We start from the raw sequence: 19,571 nt of genomic DNA on the forward strand, positions 1-19,571 counted from the left end.
TGCACCAGCACGGACTTGCTGTGTTTGTGAAGTGAGATGACATCAGAACATGCAGAATGACCGGAGAATGTCAATCCCAGGGAGACTGCAACAGCCAGAAAGCATGTTTTACTGAGGAAATAAATCCTTTTTATTGAGAGATGATGCTCAATCCATTTAATTTTAGATATGACCCAAATAAACAGGTATATTAATCTCTGATAATTGTCCAAAGTATGTCTGTAATCACCATTTAATCACTGTTTCATTTTCATGGAAAGGAAATAATTTTTTCAGAGCACTCTCCTAAGTAAGCTTAACATTGTCTTCCAAAATACATGTTAGATACTACGGGAGCTGAAAGAAAACAGAACTGCACACACACAGAGTCTGATTTCGGGACTTGTCCACTGATCATTTTTTGGTGTTCCCATTTTATTCAAATTCCCTCGTAAACAGCACCTGCTGTTTTTCTTTTAGTTAACCGGAATTCCCAGGATCGTCCTAAACCAGTGCCTCAATCCCACACATCCACCTCACATCACATGGTGGCTGTGCTCAGCCAGGAGAGAAAAACACACGCCATCATGCAGACCATTCAAAGTGGTTTTCAACTTTGAGAAACACAACATTCTCTCTTTCAAAGCACTTAGCCAAGGTCGATCCTCCCTTTTGATTCCGATTAACTAAATGCAGGTGCAGAGTGACTCAGCTTCTTCCCACAGACACTGTAGGTGGAAGAAGTTTTAGAGAACCTTATAAAGGTTTAGGCAAGTTTTGGTTTTAAAATAATTTCGTTATCTAAAAGCTGACTGGAAGTATCATATGTGAAATAAAAGAATTTGCAGCTGTGCTGCAAAGGACGACTTACTAAAAAAATACTATTAAAAGATCTCAATACAAAGCTTCATTACTGCCAGAGTTAGGAAGGTTCTTTATGGACCTCATGACAGAGATGGATAAAAAAGATTCTCCTGTAGCTGATTTGTAAATACTTGTGTATACAAGTGTTCAGGGAAGGCATCTGATTTTTCATTAAGTAAATGGAAGCAAGAGACAAGCATCAAATTCTTAAAATATTTTTCTATTCTGGTCAAACAGGTTATTTCTCCAAGTATATTAAAAAAATATGAAAACTGTAACCTGAAGATTGGAAGACAGCAACTGCACACATTAACTACATTATCTGAAAATACCTTGAAAACAGTATTAAATAAAACAGAGAATAATATGTTATTTTGAAATCACTCTCTGGACTCTAGAAAAGGTGATCACAACTAATACTGTCTTTTTCTAAGACCACAGAAGATCATAATCTACCACCACACCAAAGCAGACTCTTGCCCAAGTCAACCACAAACTTTCATGTACAGCTGCCCATATTGCGTGTCCTCACTGCACTCAGAAACTTCTATATAAGCTGTGACAGTCCCTCCTTCACTCACATTTCTCCATATATTCCCATTAGATATAACAGGAATATTTTACCATTTTGCCAGTTCAACTAGCAGGCAAGCTAGATGCTTTGAGTCATATCCTTGGTAATGGTAAAAGTATCTGTAGACCAAGTTACAGCTTCAAGGAACTAACAAAAGCATTGGGGTTTTTGTTGTTAATTTTGCTAGCTCAGGCATACTCTTTCCTTTGCTATGCTCTGTAAGAAGACAGAGGGGTTTTTACCCTTAGTTTAATTCACATTTGTTGCTCCTAACACCAACCTGAACTCAGAACTAATAAGAAATGTGTTCACATGAACGGCAAGAATGTCTCAGGAGTTAATCCCTTCCCCAGCTATCCTGCTATGGGAAAGATGCAGTTTTTGAATGTAAAGATAAAGTCAAATCAGAGGCCCTACAAAAAGAAAATTCATATTTATCAGCCCTTCCATAGTTCTTTAACTCATAACAGAACGATGATCTTCTGTTCAAGCTAGGCAGGAAAGTGGATTGCTCTATGATTGCCAAAAAACCCAAGCTGATTAATTTCAGATACTTAAACTTGGAAGAAGAACATTTAAAACGTTAGCGCCTCCTTCTCCAGTAAATCTGCTGCTCCTGGTCAATGCTTAATATGAAACTTTTGTAAAGGATTCAACACTAAAAAAAATGTTTGGGTTACTCCTATTTCTCTTTCTTACTTTCCAGCCCTTCTCAGAAAGAAAAGGGAGAGCAACTCTCACCATCATGAGTCCAAGTTCAACTGACCAGAATTCTGGTAGTAACAGATGACCCCCTGTGCACCCTCAGCATTTAATACTTGCCTGAAAACTTTCAATTTCCTCTCAGGAAAATTTGTTTTATCTTAATTATGATTAAGAGTCCAGGAAAAGTTCTTAATTTCAGTATCAGATGAGAACATCACAACCAACAGTAGACTTGTAATGTTAAGCTAAGTCATTAGAAGTAAGCAAAAAACTGGAAGAAAGTTCAGCTTCCTCATCTGGATTTAAAAGCTCAAAACAGTTGACTTCTAAAACAAATTCTAAAAGCATTTTGAAGAGTAAAGGAAGAATCTTGTTCATTTTATGAACTTCAACTGCCCCTTTAAGTTACATTTTAGAAAAGTATCAGAGAAACAAGCTGTAGCCTTGTTGGTATTTGGAAAAAGGAATAAAAAACAAGTCACACCACAGAAAATAAGAAAACTGTTTAATATATTTGAGGAACACAATTCAGAATGAACCCAGTAACTCTTACACTTGATGGGGCCCTGCTCTCCTGGAGATGGATAAACACCTGCCTGCCCATGGGAAGCAGTGAATTAATTCCTTGTTCTGCTTTGCTTGTGTGTGTGGCTTTTGCTTTCCTTATTAATCTGGCTTTATCTCATCCCATTTGCTCTCTAGCTGTTACCCTTCTGATTCCTTCCCTGACCCTGCTGGTGGGGGAGTGAGTGAGCGTCTGTGTGGGGCTTGGTTACCAGCTGGGGTTAAACCATGACAGATGGATACAATCCTAATACAGTAGAATTGAGAAAGCAAGAACACAGAAAGAAAAATTTAGAAAGCTTGAACTAAAACTGCTCACTAAACGGAAGCTATTTTCAACAGTTAAGAGGGTATAGCTGGCAAAATTTTTCAAATTTTCTATCTCATGCCACACAAGTTCTGAGTCTTATTAAGACAGATGACCAGAAAATTCTCTGTATCTCTTTGACCATTCCACCAAACCATCCAACTCACTGTGGTAACTATATTAAGTGACAAATTCCCACTAGTCAGAAGAACATAGTTTGGTTTGATTATGCAACTCAGCAGACAAAAGCAGAAACAGAAATACTGCACCATTATAATCTAAATACCCTGATCAAAGAGGAATGTTCCCCCTACAGATAAACAGATAAAACCATATTAAATAAGACATTAGCATAACAGCTATTTTGAAAGCACTTCAATCCCCTGCAGAATTGGTTCTTCACTGATTAGACTCTTTTTTTTTTTTTTAAAACAGTTCACAGGTAATATTCCTTTAAAATACTAAATTCTATTTAACTTCACAACATTAACTGAAGAACAACTAATAGACATTTAAGACAAAGGAGACAAGAGAGAACTAAGGAGCTACCCTACATCAAAAATCAGTCAAGTACTCATGCCAATATGTATTTCAAATAAAAATTCTGGTGTTTGGGTGATTTTTTTAATTACTGTTTTTTCAGAGAATCCATGTCAGAACACTCAGAGCAGTACTATTTTGACAAATAATATTTTCAAATATCTTTCCATTGAAGGTATCTCATCCTCATTATAAGTAACAGATATTTGAAACTAGTAACACAGGAAATTCTACATTCTTTTCTAGAAACATGAATACCTGATGATTCCCTGTATCAAAAGCTTCCACTGGAAACAGAAATAAATTACCTCAACAGGACAAGTCTTTTGTCATAATAGCTTCTCATCCTTTGCACATCTCAGGCATGGATTCATTGCACACCATCACCACCACAGACTTAATCAAAGTAAATTGGAGGAAAGATGAAAAGAGTGCATAGGTTTGACAGAGTTCGTGCTTTATTCAAGGTGATTGATTTATAATTCCTTAATCTGAAATTTTCACGATCAGCAAACAGATAATAAACAAACCAGAAACTTCTCAAATGCTGCAAGAGCATGTGTGTGTATACCCACACACCCTGGAGGTATGCAGCGTAAGGAAAGCTCACTGTCACTGGAGAACACACAGACAGCTGTACAAGGAGGGTTTAAGTTACCTTCACATCGAAAGGCAGGTGACTCCAGTGACTTCCTGCACACGGTGCAAAACTTTCTTTTGTAATGTCCTGGAGGCCCAAAACAGTGTGCAACTGGAACCTGGCAGTGAAGAATGCATAAGACATCATCAACTTCAACTTCCAAAGTGTCAGTAAAATTCACAGAAGCCGCTTTATCTTGCAACATGGGGCAGTATATACAATACAGACTTAACTAAGCACAAGAATAAAGCACGGGCAAATCATCCTTTAAAAGAAATCATACTTAAAATATATTTTAAATACCTTAACTGTTTTTTAAATCCTTGGGAATTAATATGTGTTGTATATATTTTTCAGTGCTGATCAGCTTCTTGATGATTCACAGCAACATGAATCCTAAGGCTTCCTTTGAGACTTACCTGCAAACACATTTCTTCTCCTAAGTATTCTTAATTGAATCAAGGACAATTAAAGAGTTACAGCTGCAACGGCAAACAAAATACCCTAAAGGCACACTCGAGACAGTTTTTAAAATCTCAGTGTTGCCACGGCTCAGTACTCTCCACATGCCTTTCACCTCTTCTCCCAGCACAGCCCAGCCAACTGGCTGATCAGGACAAAGGCACTGATTAGACTTGTCCCACCCCATACAAAACTTCAAAGGCTGAATGGTACAGAGATCCAGCTCCTAAGTACATCCATACAGAGGTTCCTGTTGACTGTAGGTGCAAGATGACACATTACAATACCCTCTTGCAAGAGCTTTATCAATAGCTTTAGCTAAAGTATTTCACTTATCTGAAAATGCAGGGGGTTTTTCTTGCTTAGTGATTAATAATGAAGATGACAGTACCAAAAGAACTACTGAAGAAGAGAAGAAAAATGAAGACAAAGAAACATCCTTAAGCTTTATAATTGTTCTAGAGACCTCTTCCTACAAGATGCACAGCTTTGTTAAACTGATATTCACATTAGAAGGATGGAACCTAATGGCATGTTTAAAGTCCTAGAATCCAAATGAGTTCCATAGGAAGTTGCCATGATTTAGGTATTTAGTATTACACATCTCACAGGCCCTTCTTGCTGTGACAAACACATCAGACTTGTCTTCTAGTTCTTGCATCACCAAAAAAAAAAAAATATTTCCAGTAAAAGCTGACAAATTATTATTTAGGTATGACATGAAATTTAGCATTTCTGGTAAAAAGTTGGAAATAATGACTAAAGATACACGTAGTCACAGATAGCTTCTTTTCTTCCCAGATGGACATTAAAACAATCCTCCAAAGTTATTCAGCAGGATTTGAATTTTTCTCCTTCTATATTAGGGTTTTCTTGAGAACCACTAGCAGCAAATCTGACACATGATTTGATGACCCCAGGGAGTCACTTCCAGTTATAAACGTCTAAGATTCCCATGTGTATTTCTGCCTCCGAAAGCGTAGGGACAGTAACACTAAACAATCCTGTATTTCAAGCAGGCACAAAGAAAGAAGTGAGATAAAGTTTAGCCAGATGAAATACAAGGAGGAAAGAACATTGCTGGAAGTTTGATTAAGAAAAATCAGTAACCCCCAAACTGCAAAGCATGTGGTTCCTCCAGTCCTCCTCAGAATTAAGCTTTGGGAGATAAAGGAGGATAAAGAGAGGTACAAAATATGCCTGCGTTATCCAACATGAACAAGATCATGCACAGCAGCTGACCAGTGAAAGAGAGTCACCAACTCACTGCCTCAGCAGACCGTGTTGTCTGAAGCAATTCTTGGTCCCTGACTGATCAGGGAACTGCCTTTCCAGATCTCAAGCTCCACACCAGGCTGGGCTGCCAGCTAGCCTACCAAAAGGATTTCCTATTAGTATCTGCAATATGATATATTAAAAAACATCTTTGCCTCCAAAAGCTTTAATTCTTAACCTAACGTACAAGTTTAGGTTTTAAAAACACAGACAAATCCTTCTTGTGGGTCCATATCCTACCCCCATCATTCTCTGCAGCCCTCCAGCTCTAACTGACATAAAGTTCATAGCTGACTTGCATTATTTTTGGTTTTTTAAACTCAGAATTCTCTAGTCATACAATGCATGTTTACAAAAAGAATAAAAAAAAAAAAGAATGTTCTTGGTGAGAAAAAAATATTCTGGAGAGCCTGGGGAACTTCAATTTAACTATCTCAGATTAAGCTCAAGGCTCATAATCCCTGCCCACTCTCCTCGCACTTTCAGCTTACTTCTTCAAGAGAGGAAAAAACCAAACCTTTCTGTAGAGTAATACACAAGTTGTCTGGCTCAGCTATTGTGGAGGTAGTGTCAGAGTTGTATTCTTGCTCTAGCTGCTCCAAAAATTAAGGTTTGGTAGGAGAAGGCTACTTCCACGAAATTCACCCTACAAAATGAATTGATGTGCAGAAAGAGATGACGAGAACAGCTTTGTGAGCACAATCTCAGACAGACACTGCAATTGCAAGGAGTACTGAAAAGCCCTTTTGGGATTTTTTTCCAGTAAGCTTTTCTGCACATCCCAACGTGTCTTCAGGTTTCAAGTGTCACCTTTAAGTCATGTGCCCGCCCTACCCCTGCCACAGCCCCAGGCACAGTGGAGCCAGATGTCCCCAAGGCAGAAGTCCCCTTGAAATCAGACACAGAGGAGACCTCCTTTAGCTCTGAATTGGTGCACAAACTGTGTTGGACACCCAGAATGAGGAACCAATCCCTTCAACAACCTGTGTTTGAAACACAGGGGACTCTTCTTTGCTGGCCATGAGCCTGACAGAAGTCAAACTTATTCAGGGTCTGACTGTACTTATCTAGAAAACTCAAAGGAAGAAGACCAAGTCTAAATTCCGCAGTTGTTCAGACCATAGTGACAATCCTCCGAAGTCTCAAGTCATTGCCAAAAAGAAGGGAAAAATTTGCTGATTGAAATTTTAAGGTAGGTGGGGGGAGAGAAAGGAGAAAAAAAAGGAAAAAATTTGTTTCTTCAACTTCTTCCTTTATGAAACAAGTCAAAGAATCTTTGTTTATTATATGTGTTATTATTAACTTGCCTTAGAAGTGACAGTTTTTAAACCACTGCAGAGTCTGATGGAAAATGGGATAGGAATAAGACAGAAAAAGAGAAAAAGTAAGAGCAAGTACAACACAATGAACACATCAATTACATAATGCTTCTCTCAATATTTTTTTGTTGCTGAACAAGTTCCAACCACCCAATACATTAGGCGGAAAAAAAAAAAAAAAATCAAAACTGAGACTGGGAAAGCCAGTGAGGCAGCATGTCAGAATACAAAATGTTACATATTATTCCTTAGTTTATATCCACCTGTATAAGTGCAGGAAAGTACAGAGACATAACATGGCCTACAGAGAAAAAGTTAATAATTTATGAGAGTTTAAAACCATTTTTGCAACACAACTACTTAAATTACCTTATGAAAACCACTAAAATCAATTTCCACAGAAAAATAGAGAAAATTTCTACTAGTAATACCACTAAATGACATCTAAGTGCCCTTGCAATATTGATCCGAAGCACATCAACAGAAAGTATAATGGAACACTCTGCCATAACCTCCAGAATGACTCTGCACTCATGGACAAGATACTCCTAGTTCCTGTTCTGCTTCCTGCCCTCTGTTAAGAAATGCAAGGCATTAGAGAATGTAACACATTTCTGTAAAAGTTCCTATCAACCTGTGATAAAATTTGATCCTATAGAAACCTAAAACTTAAATTCTAACTCCTTCAGTGCAATCTGTGCAAATGAATGGCAGTTCTGCGTCATAAGAAAAGAACAGCAACAAACTGCTCTTAACATCCAAACTTTGGAAGAAAAAGAAAGGATAAAATTGTTTTGTTTTGGTAGTACCATTTAAAGTTGTTCCTTATCCTGAAAGGCCACAGGGTATCAAACATATGGCCAACAGTTTATCATGAATTTAAGTGCTCTGCCACTAAGGCGGAATCACTGTGTACAGAGCAGCCCAGCTACCATCCACACCCTCTGATTTGTGGGTAGAGTCAGGCCATGTCGTTTTACTGGTCTGCAGCCTTCAGGATACTCCAACAAGGGAAAAAATATGGCTCCAGGAAGGCCTGTTTTTCACCCAGCAGCCATTTCTTTTCTACCAGCTCAAGCAGAAGGAAGTTTTAGTTTGAATTCTAAGGCAAAAACTTCCAGGCTCAAAGGGGAATGAGAGAAATACAGGTATACCAAATGCCAAAGTGACAGCTGCTGTCTTGGGCAGTCTAAAAAAAGAACTACCTACTAAAAACTTTTTCTAGTCCTACATCTAGATATTATTTTGCCCATGCATCTTCCCCATCACATCAGGGTGACTCACACTTGGCGTGACTTTGTAACACACACCAGAGAGACTGAGAAAGCAGGTCAGCAGGACCTGAAGTAGTGTGGAGCTGAACAGCTTCCAAACAGGAAAGGTACACAGAAAGAAGTATACAAACACTCTCAACAACAGCCTCTAGAGTCTGAGTAAAAGGAATTTAACTCGAGGTCACTAGTTTTCAGTTCGAAAATACTGTTGCATTTTAAGGATAAGCACAAGGAGCTTGGAAACGACCATCTTCTTTAAATGCCCAGAAGGGTAGTTGCATGGGGTCATTCACCAAGACTGCTTCAACACAGGACCAAAAATAATTTGCTAGTAACAATTAAAATGGTGTTCCTGAAACAAAAACACGTAGGGATTCTGATGTTCCAATGCAAAAGTACTTCCCTATCTAAAGTTTCTAATGTTCACTCCAACACATAAACCTTTGCTCTACAGAGGTAGATAGGGTGATCACACCTGACTACACCCCATGACTGTTCTGTCCAGGTTAATATTCTAGACTATATCATCTCTGAGGAAGCTATCAACTTCGTGATTCAACTTTTCCCAGTATTGACATATTTTCTTTCAATTACTTCCTTGTTACTCAGTAATCATAAAGAGCCCTTTTATTTGTTTGAAACCTCTCTGATTTAGAAGCAAAATATTTCTGCAACTTGAACACACTGTTTGCTCTTGAATGCTCTCCCTATTTTTTTCTCCTTTTAGGGACAATGCCTATCAGTTGCATGCAAACTGACATTCTTCCTCTGAGCCCTTGATATATCAATTGGTGTTTAAAGGCAACTTAAGTACACATTCTGTATGGTAGTTCTGAAGTGAGATAAGAATACAAGGTTAAATGGTGTCCCGACATACCATACAACAGGAGAGACAAGAAAACCAATTACTTAGTTATCAAAATATTAATTGGGGCTAATGCAAGGGAATAATGCACACATTCATACACAATCTCACCATATCCAGGATTATTTTTCTCCGTCCTACAGATCTCTGTGATAGGACATTTGGCCTTATCTACTCTAAACTCTCAAGGACCCTTTGGATGGGAACTATATAATTTCAAACCAGGAATATATGATACTTCTACTCAAAAGTAAGACTTGTGTAAAGCTTTCCACTGCAACTAAGAGTTGCTTGTACTGGAAAGAAAAAACTACATGCAAAAGTCAGTCACTTCTTGCTTTTACTGCCACAGAGGAAATCAATGTCCACCTCCTTTTATCAAGACAAAGAGTTAAAAGAAACAAACACAGTGATATTCCACAATGCTTCTGAAACTGAAGAGTCACTGACAGAGCTTTACAGGCTCCCAGACAGCTTGCGTCAAGTTTCAATAAAGCATAATAAGCTCTCCTGAGTTTATGAACTTAGGAGGTGCTAGCCCTTCCTTCCCTTTAACCCTGAGGGAAGTGTTTAACCTTTCCCTTTAACTCTGAGGTTCCACTTCAAGGAGGAAAAGGAGGAAATATCAGTGCAGTGCCAAGATTACCAGGGAGCAGTTTTAAACTTCATTTGGATTCAAAATTACGCCTTGTGGCTGTTTGACTCCAAGCTACTGCCCTGCTGAAACAATACAAGCATGAATCAGGTGTTGGAGAACTAGAGACAGACCTTCTGGCCAGAAGGTGGTCAGCGCTATCCAGCAAGCGCCCAGGTAAAATCACAGAACTGTAAAATGGTTGGGGTTGGAAGGGGCCTTTAAAGGCCGCTGAGTCCAAACGCCCCTGCAGTGAGGAGGGACATCTTAACTAGATCCGGATGTTCAGAGCCCCATCCAAACTGGCCTTAAGCACTTCCAGGGATGGACCATCTACCACCTCTCTGGGCAAACCGTGCCAGCATTTCACCACACTTACAGTAAAAAATTTATTCCTTAAATCTAATCTGAATCTATCCCCCTTTTAGTTTAAAACCATTACCCCACCTTGTCCTACCACTACAGGCCCTGCTATAAAGATCTTCTACTTTCAGTTCGTTAGGAACTGACCCAAATAACCACCCTACCCAGAGCTGAATTCAGTAACCAGAGGGAGAGACTCAGGTCAGCAGGCAAGGAAAAGAGCAGACTGCCCTGCAAGCACCACGACCTTCCCATTCACTATCACAGCCCACAAATGCAGCAGCTTTCCTTACAAAAGAAAAGTCTTATTTTTAGCATAAAAAGCTTCAGGAGAAGATAATGACCCAGACTAGCATTTTTCCATTATAGTCAACCCGGCTTTAAGAATAAAAGCACACAAGGAAGTCTCGTGAGCAGTCCATAAACTCTTCTTAAAATGGAAATACTTAGGAAATCATTACCAATGATACCAGCAATGCATCAATGCATCAATAAGGAAAAACAAGCATAGCAAATACTTAACTTCAATAAAATACCATTTTTCATATGATCTCATTTCAATTTAGTTTTCAAAGAGCAGTTATATACAAAACACACACATTCCTCTACAGCAAATCTAACAGTAAAAAACTTGCAATACAGCTTAAATTCCAACCTAATAAGGGAAACCAAAACTTTACATTTCACACCCAAAGAGGTCTTATTTTTACTGTTATTTTGTTTTGTTTGGGCATTTGAGGGTGGATTTTTTTTTGTCTCATTCCCCCCTTTTTATTTAAACATGTACCACAGAGTAGGCAAATACTTATGGGAACATAGGAAAGAGAGGGCTTGAATGTGGAAAAGTTTCTGAGACCTTACCAGTGGAACAAATCATATCCACTGCAAACTTGTTCAGAAAACCTATCTGTAAAGGCTTGTTTTGAAACATCATGGCCTGGAATACCAAATGCAGGTGACAGTGATTTACACTAGTGCAAAAAGTTCCTAGGGCAGCCTTAAGAACGAATTCCTCAAGAGTGATCTGTGGCTGGATGCAGTTGTAGCATGCTTATGACTCTGTGGGCCTTCACTTGACCCTGGGAAGGAAACCCTACTGTCAGGAATAAAAGTTTCCACAAAACATCTGCTGAAAAATTATTTGCTGCTGGGTTGACTTAGTATCAAATGACAGACACTCAGATGAGCTTTAACAATTGCCATCTTCTCTAAATGAAATCCAGGCAATTTAAAAAAAAAAAAATTCCATTTCTGTAATACACTGAATATTGACATAGCTGAAGGAACTATAAAAAAAAAAATCCTGCCAGTGTTCCCTCCTATGTCAGACCTTTTAATAAATAAATAATAAATAAACTGAAAAGAGAGATTAAGCAAATAAATTTTCCACAAATTGTATAAATGATTGTCACTTGGTTTTTGCTCTATTTTTTAAGCGAATGCCAAGTTCAGTGTTTGGTTTGACAGAGTTTGCATGCAAAATGATATCTCCCATATGGTGGACGTCACTTGTAAAGCAGACCAGGATTAATGCAACTTGGAAGGCCATGTCAAGGAGGACAACACTGGCCAGAACGAAAAGTACAACCCAGAATTTTCAAAACATAATCATTATAGCTCAAGACAGATAACACAAAAGGCTCTTTGCAGCTAAATACAGCAACACTGAACTGCAGACAGTTTCAAGGACTGACAATGCCACCCAGATAACTATCCTTGCTGTGCAGTAAAATTCAGGCTTAACGTTTACACATAAAATCATAAGATAAATTTTATGTTTTGAGGCAGGTAGATTATGGAGGCTGCCAAAAGAGAAAAAAAAAAAAAGTTACACTGACATCTACAACTGATGCAAATGGAAACATTAGTAAGTTTAAATGTAGGATTTTTACCATATAAAAGCAAAGGAATAAATACTTTTTTGACAAGTGAATTAAATTTAGAGCAAATCCAAAAAAGAAGCAGTCAGAAATTATTATAACTCTGACCCTCTGAATTAAATCCCTGTTTTCCAGTTGGATTTTTGCCATCCACCCCAAAGGCCCTTACAAAGACACCTATATCATCTGATTGATTACTCCTTTTCTCATACTGCAACGACTGATCGCCAGGATACTGAAACAGCAGTAGATGCTAATTCTTAGTAAGAGCATTTCTCACTACCTACATTTCCCTTTACCAGGGAAGTTCTAAGACTTACAGCAGTATTCCTTACTATTTCACCGGCAACTTTCTATTTCAACCTTTTTGATGCCTAAGGTACACCTCTCAAGTTGAAAATTACGTAAGGAAGAAGCAGCACGTTGGCAAAGCCTGCAGCATTACTATCTAGACAAAGCATATTTCAGAAAAACAGATGGGTAATTTTTCTCTATTCAATTCCTATAACCCAAGCTATATATGGCTTAAACTTTCATGTCTTGGCTCCTGCACAGGCTTCCACAATATAAAGGAACTTGGAAAATGTTTTAGGACACAAAGAAGGGAATCAGCTCCCCTTCACAGGTCTACACAATGGATTCCCATAAATGCTTTTGGTCAGCAAGGTCTGTAATGCACATGACTGATTTTACAGCCATGTCTCATCTGACTTTTGCATATGGCTCCTTAAGGTATTTCTAGTGTTTTACTACTTCTCTAGTAAGCTTCTCATGACCTTCTTCCTATCTGTTCCTCTTCTGTCATCCTTTCCCAAGTGAATAATACACTTTGTTTTCTCTTCAATTTAGCTTCTTAATATCTTAGTTGCATCCTATTATCTTCTGTAAAGTTGATTCATCTTTTACACCCTTTAGAAGCAACGTCTTAAGCATGAAGTCTTGTGGGAGATAGTCACATGCCATATGAAGACAAGTACTTTATTAATTACCAAAATAAATTTTGAAGTACTACCATCAGTTGAAGTCCTGCCCTCTTTTTTTGGCTTTGAAATCCTCTACTTTTAATGCAATGACTTTATTTAGGATGCAGCAATCAATAGAAGACAAACATAGCCTTTTTTTAGGCAGAGAAGATACAGTGTCTTCCCAGTAATATGTAACTTCTGTAAAAAAAATTGCTGATGTGCATAGTTTGTTTTTCTGACACATGGTACGGTTTTCAGAGAGCACTGATATCAATCAGTCTCTCCAGTTCATTATTGTGAGACTTCCAGGTAAGGACACACAGTAAGAACACCTAGTAATATTTAAACAAAGCAAATAACTAGTCTTCAAAGACAGACTATCTACAGCTCCCCATAGCAGGGACTTTTCAAAGGAAGTGTAGCTTTGGCTTTGAGCAGCTATAAAAGCCTCAGTGATTACTAACACAATTTATGCATTACAATATTAAAATCCCACTGCTATACTATATCATGTTCATCTGTGATAAATTTCGGCTATTATCCAAAGAAAGAGACAAGCCACTGTGAGCTTACTCACCCTTACAAGGCTGGGAGCAATACATGAGCAGGGTATCTTGACATTCTTGAGGCACTTTTCATGAGACATGAAGTTGCAAACTGTGGAAATAAAATAAGAACCATGAGCAAATCTTCACAAGCAAGGGACTTTGTGAAACACAAACAAACAAAAACCCATATGGAGTAAAAAACAAATAGGAACACATTTTTTTAATCACATTTGCTGTACTCTGGGTTTGAGAACGTACAAGACTGCTGCACTTTGTGCAGTGCGTGAACTCCAACATGTTTCGTTACTAAGACATTGGCAATGGAAAAGCAAAGGAGAGCTTATCCCAGTGCATTACAGGCAAGTTATGTCCTCCCACACTCTCTCTCCATAAGTATCAAAACGAGCTCTTAAATTTCAAAAGAAGTTTTAAACAGTCCAAAATAGCTCTTTGATGTAGCCAAAGCAGATGGACATGCTTGAAAGTGAATTATTCTACAAGCTAGTGCATGTGACATAAATAAATGGGAGAAAACAAAGTATTGTTACACACTGAGCATAACAGATGAAGGAGACAAAATTAAAGGTTACCAGCTGCACGCAGCTTTGCAAGTCAAGAGCAACTAACTGTTTCTCTTATTACAGGTTTATAATTCCATCCAAGCACCAGAAAGCGTGCTTTCAACCATGACAGTGTTTGAAAAAATCACTTCTCATGGGGGGCAGGGTATTTTCCACAGCGTCTTACCATGGATTTGCATTACATTAAGCTGTGCAAAGAAAAGAAGGGATTCTTTATTACATTCCCGCCACCTCAGATTAATTAGGAACTAATAAGCCACGAAGCTATGGATTTAGAGTTGCCCTTATTACTCTCTATCAGTTCAAGCGTGAAGCCTTATGCAGACGCTTAGGCCCTGACCTCTTGTGTGGAAGTGCAGACCTCTCCCAATGCCTGTGCAGAGGATCACTCGCCAGCTGCAACTGTTGCTGTACACAGGGGGTTTTCACACCTCTATGCTTTTCAGAAGCACACTGCACCACTTGCTAACTTCCAGACGCATCTGGAAACACTTCCAAGTGCTTCAGACTTCCCATGTGCAGCCCATTGCTGCAACTGACTGTATTTGCTAGTGCCATCAAAAGCAGTCAAATTCCTCTCCTCCCCCTTCTCCTGCTCATTGACTTCTGATTGCACAACACTGCATTGCACCTTCCTCCATGCCAACTGAAGCATTAAAATCCAGGTCCACTTCTCTAAGCAACTCGCTGCCAGCCCGCGCAAAGTAATTTTTCCTTTCGGTAGCACAAAAAGAAGGATGACTACTTTCCCATTGGCACTCATCTTAATGTCAGCAGTAGGCAGCGTTTGTTTTTCATTACTCTGCAAGTCAGAAAAAGAAGCACTGCAAGTCACTACTGTGTACAAACATGTTGTTCATCAACCATGACTGAACCCAGAGTGATTACTGCACCAATGAAATAAAGTAGGAAGGAGCAGAACCAAATCTTCTGCTGGGTGACATGAAATGTTATGAATGTCTTTAAGGCTGATGGCATTCCTGAGTGGGTATGCCCCCTAAATGGCGTAAATAAGGAGAGGAAACAGTCAAGAAAGGATGATAAAGTAGATTCTCAGAGCTGAAAATGCAAATGTTCAACATATTTGGAGGTAGTCTCTATGGTGGAAGGGGCACACAGCCCTTCAGTGCAGAGGAGACCAAAGAGAACAAAGTCATTGCCCAGGCAGAAGAAAGATCAATCTCCTGCTCCAGAAAACAGGTAGAGAACTGGTGAATTCTCATCACTTATGTATGTTGTCTCAACATGGATGTAGTGATAACATACTTAATGATAACACAACAAAACTTACCTGAGGTCTCAGCAATATTTCTACTGATGCTTTTAGGAGGGTCACCTGCTTGCTGTGAGAGCAGGTCTGCAGAAGCTACAGGAAAAAAGCCCATTACCAGCTAGTCTGAAATTTACCACATACATCCCATCATCAGTGGAAAATATCTGCCCCAGCCATTTGTTTAGGTGGCCTCTTCACTATCCCAGAGTGGTGCCCAAAGCTCAACTGAAACCTGGCGAGGTGAGGGGAACTGACCTCTGCAGGCAGAAGAGTCGTGACAAAGGTCCTGATGGCTTCAAACCATGAAAGGCAGAGAATGACACTTTGAATATAAACTGGCAGATGTCAAGAAGTTCATGAAGAGGTGAGGTGTAGTCAAAGAGGAAGCAGCAATGACTAATGAAATTCAGTGAAATGACACTGTTTTCCCTCATTTTTTTTTAATTCAGAAGCAGGCTGGCTAGAAAGGAAGGAACAGAGCAAGGTGCTGCAGACTGAACATAGAAATGTTATGATCTGCAAGGAGCAGCAGGCAACTGAAGTCTGCAAGGCTACTATCTTCAGTTGGCTACCAGATTTAAGTGCACACAAACTCAGTGCACAAGTAAACTGAGCCCTACACAAACAGCTCAGGGAATTCAGAGAATAGGCAATCAATAGAATGAGATGCTTCTTCCACAGACCTTGAGAGATGTTCTCTACTTATTCAGACAACTCAAGTCACTACACAATACCACTCAATTTTCTCTTCTCAGTGACAAACTCAGCAAAACAAGGACCTGCATAAAGACAGTAATACATGGTTCAGCTAAGGAAACACCTCACGGCACAGAAAAAATACACTACACCAGCAGCTTCAGAGAAGCAGTAAAAACAAAAAGTTTCAGACAAGGAGCAAAACAGGAAGGTGCATAAAGGTTCTAACAGTTCAAGTACATACAGAAAAAAACCAACACGCAAAAGAATTAATTCCCTAAGATTTCAACTGAAAAAACTGAAGCATTTGCAAATAATCCCATTAAGGAATATCAGGTGACAAACAGTGGGAGATAAGGAGTGCCCAAACAGACACGGTAACGTTCTCCACAAAAGATTTTCACACATTTTTTTAAGGAGGTACTCACACACTCCCTCCTCTGCTTGTCACATTCCTCAGGAGGTGAATTTACTCCTACAAGTCACCATTTTATTTTTATTTTCCACATTCCACAAAGAAAGAAATAAACCCAAAATGGCAGCAAGTCAAACTGAAGCATTAACAACACTGGGGGTAGAGGGCAGGGGAATCCTGAATTCATATCAATAGTCCCAGAGAGGCAACACAATTAAGCCTGAAGTTCTGACAGCCAGGAGGGGGTTTGTGTTTTCTAAAGGGTGACCCTTCATCAGGGAAAACAAGCCAGAAGACACTGTGCGTGAAGTTTCAGGAGATTAAATGCAAAATTTTGAGGAAAAAGCATTTAAAGGAAGAGGGCAGGCTGTTCTCTTTAGAGGAAGAGGATTTCTTGATGCTACAAACTTAGTGATGAGCTACAAGCAGACACATCTATGAATTGTCTAAGTCAAAACAAAGCAATTTCAACGGCATCTTTTAACGCACCTTTCAACGCTATACAAAACCGATGGTCTCAGTCAAGCTTGAAAGCCTACAGTGCTCCCTGCGTTCTTTAGCTAAGCATCTCAAGCACTGCCAAAAGTACCCAACAGCATGGATGAAGGGAGAGACAAACACACAAAGTGTATTTGAAGAAAACAGTGCCTGCAACCTTCAAATTGGACTTTGAATACAAGGCACCTATATCCAGGTTTAAGCTGCATGAAGTTATTCAACACTGACGGAAGATGAACAGCCACGATTTCAAGAGACACAAGAGACAGAATCTACAAATTCATTTACTTAAAGCTTCAGGGGACTTTACATGGTCTCTCCAAGCACCTAACGATATGCTCAGGCATACAGCAACCATATTTGACAAGTTTCCCTTGTTCCCTTCCTCCATTCAATAGCAAATTACTCCCTTCTTATGAAAGATTAGTAATTCCCACTACACAGCAGGAAGCCATGTGTCCATCAGGCACCACAGGGCTGCTCCCTGTCCACATCGAGCACAAGATGTGGCTTTACAGCAGTCTCTGCCCATAAGCCACTGCTTTTCCTACCACATTTTGTTTCCCTCGGTGTTTTGATAAATGCAATGTGTACATATGGCAACACTGAGTGAACATGCAGCCAGTAGCCCTCCAACATACACTATAAAGGAAACAGAAAACATCTCTCTCCAGCCCTCCTTAGGAAGGCAGGAGATAAAATCTGGGAATCACTGTAACTCATGAATTGTGTAACACATCCTAGAAAAGTGAGGGCTATTTACACCCTCCAATATATCACACTTTTTTCACATGAGCGTTTTTGTCTCTATCCTCAAGACAGACTTCAAAGCAGAACTCAAAAGTATGAAGAAGAAAAAGGTGGATTATGTCCTGTACAGACTCTAGCAATGTATCAGTGTCCTATGCAAATGATGTCTGGGTGAGAATTGCTTATGATGTAATACCAAATTTAACACATAATCTTCTTTCTCTTTTTGAAGAGATCACCCAGTCCTGAGGAAAAGCATGCAAGATGTTAAAAACTAGTTTTGTTTCCTCTTCGGGGCAATACCATATCTCAATTTTGCTGTTTTTCAAACATAAATTTATTTGTAAATTTGCATTTTAACATGTTGGCCTTCATTTAATTTTTATTTTATCTTTAACAATTGTATTTTTAAATCTAACTTTACATTTGTTAAACACTTTTAAAAGCAGAGCTACCAAATTGCTTTCCAAGGAAGATAAAGGAATATCAACACAAAACCACCTCGAAACGTGACACAAGACTCACTGTGAGAACTCATTTTGAGCTTAACAAAAGGACCTGCCAGGTAAATTGTAATTCCTCCTCCAACCCCTCTGTTGTCTGGATTTGTTGTCCTGCCGGCCACCTCCTGCCCCTCTGCCTCGGGTTTCTGCCTCTCAGTTAACTTGCAGCAGGAGCCACAATCAGCATTAAGTTAATCGCAACAATTCCCTTTGGTTGAACTCACTGTAGGGTGCCATCGCTCATGGGTTTTGCACGTTGTGGTCTGCTGCTCACACAGGAGCCATCAACACTGTCATGGCCACAGCTCATATCGAGGACTCCGAAAAAGAGAGAGCTTCTGCACCCGAAGACAGAGGCAAGTTCCAGCAGCTGAGCGCTCTCTCCGCACACACCTTCAGTGAACTTCAGTAACTCCCAACACCACACTGTTTTGGCCAACTGGTATTGCCTGTCACAGAGCCAGCACAGGGAAAATGTCACACTCTGACATAAACTGACAGTACGACGACTCCTCAATATTGCCTGGATGACTTGGCAAATAATAATTTCATTTTGTTTGGCATTACTTTTGAGTGCTGTACCTCACTCGCATTTTGCTCGCTTTCACCAACTATAACTCCCAGCAAGTGCCTGCCAATGTTCCTTCTAATCTTTTAACAAAGGTTACAGATTACTGAATGACCTAGCTGACTAAAGGGCTTATTCTTGTTTTTGAAACAAACCATTAAATCAGTCAGGAATAGCTTAGAAACTCAGAATTGTTTTGCCCAGCCATGAGAGCACAATAAATTTTTCATTTCTGGAAAACTTAAGTGCAATGCATTAAGGAACATACCCAGTTTATCAATGTGAATATAAATAAAACTAAATTAAGAGCAGTAATTCTCTGAGGTATCTCGTTAAACATAAGACTTGGAAGCAGTCCCTTTTTTGGAGAGTTTACTGGAATGGATGGCCTGACATACGTAGGAGTATTACATAAATGAAAAATCTCTAGAGTCCTCTACAAAAAGCCCTATTAATGCACACAGATTACATGAAAGAATTACAAGGGGGATTAAAAAAAAAAAAAGACAGAAATGGGAATGTGCGCACT

General features: G+C 39.2%; 1 protein-coding gene across 1 annotated transcript in view; it reads right to left on the minus strand.

Moving 5' to 3' along the window:
• The window catches only part of DGKQ (diacylglycerol kinase theta), a 104,301-nt gene that overhangs the window by 47,644 nt on the left and 37,086 nt on the right, over positions 1-19,571 (minus strand). The window contains exons 4-5 of the mRNA XM_032676713.1: positions 13,788-13,867; positions 4,192-4,291 (exon numbers count right to left, since the gene is read on the minus strand). Of these exons, the coding sequence (XP_032532604.1) occupies positions 4,192-4,291; positions 13,788-13,867 (180 nt within the window). The remainder of the gene's footprint in view (positions 1-4,191; positions 4,292-13,787; positions 13,868-19,571) is intronic.

The sequence above is a fragment of the Chiroxiphia lanceolata genome, chromosome Z (genome assembly GCF_009829145.1).
Source record: "Chiroxiphia lanceolata isolate bChiLan1 chromosome Z, bChiLan1.pri, whole genome shotgun sequence".
In the NCBI taxonomy this organism is placed as follows: domain Eukaryota; kingdom Metazoa; phylum Chordata; class Aves; order Passeriformes; family Pipridae; genus Chiroxiphia; species Chiroxiphia lanceolata.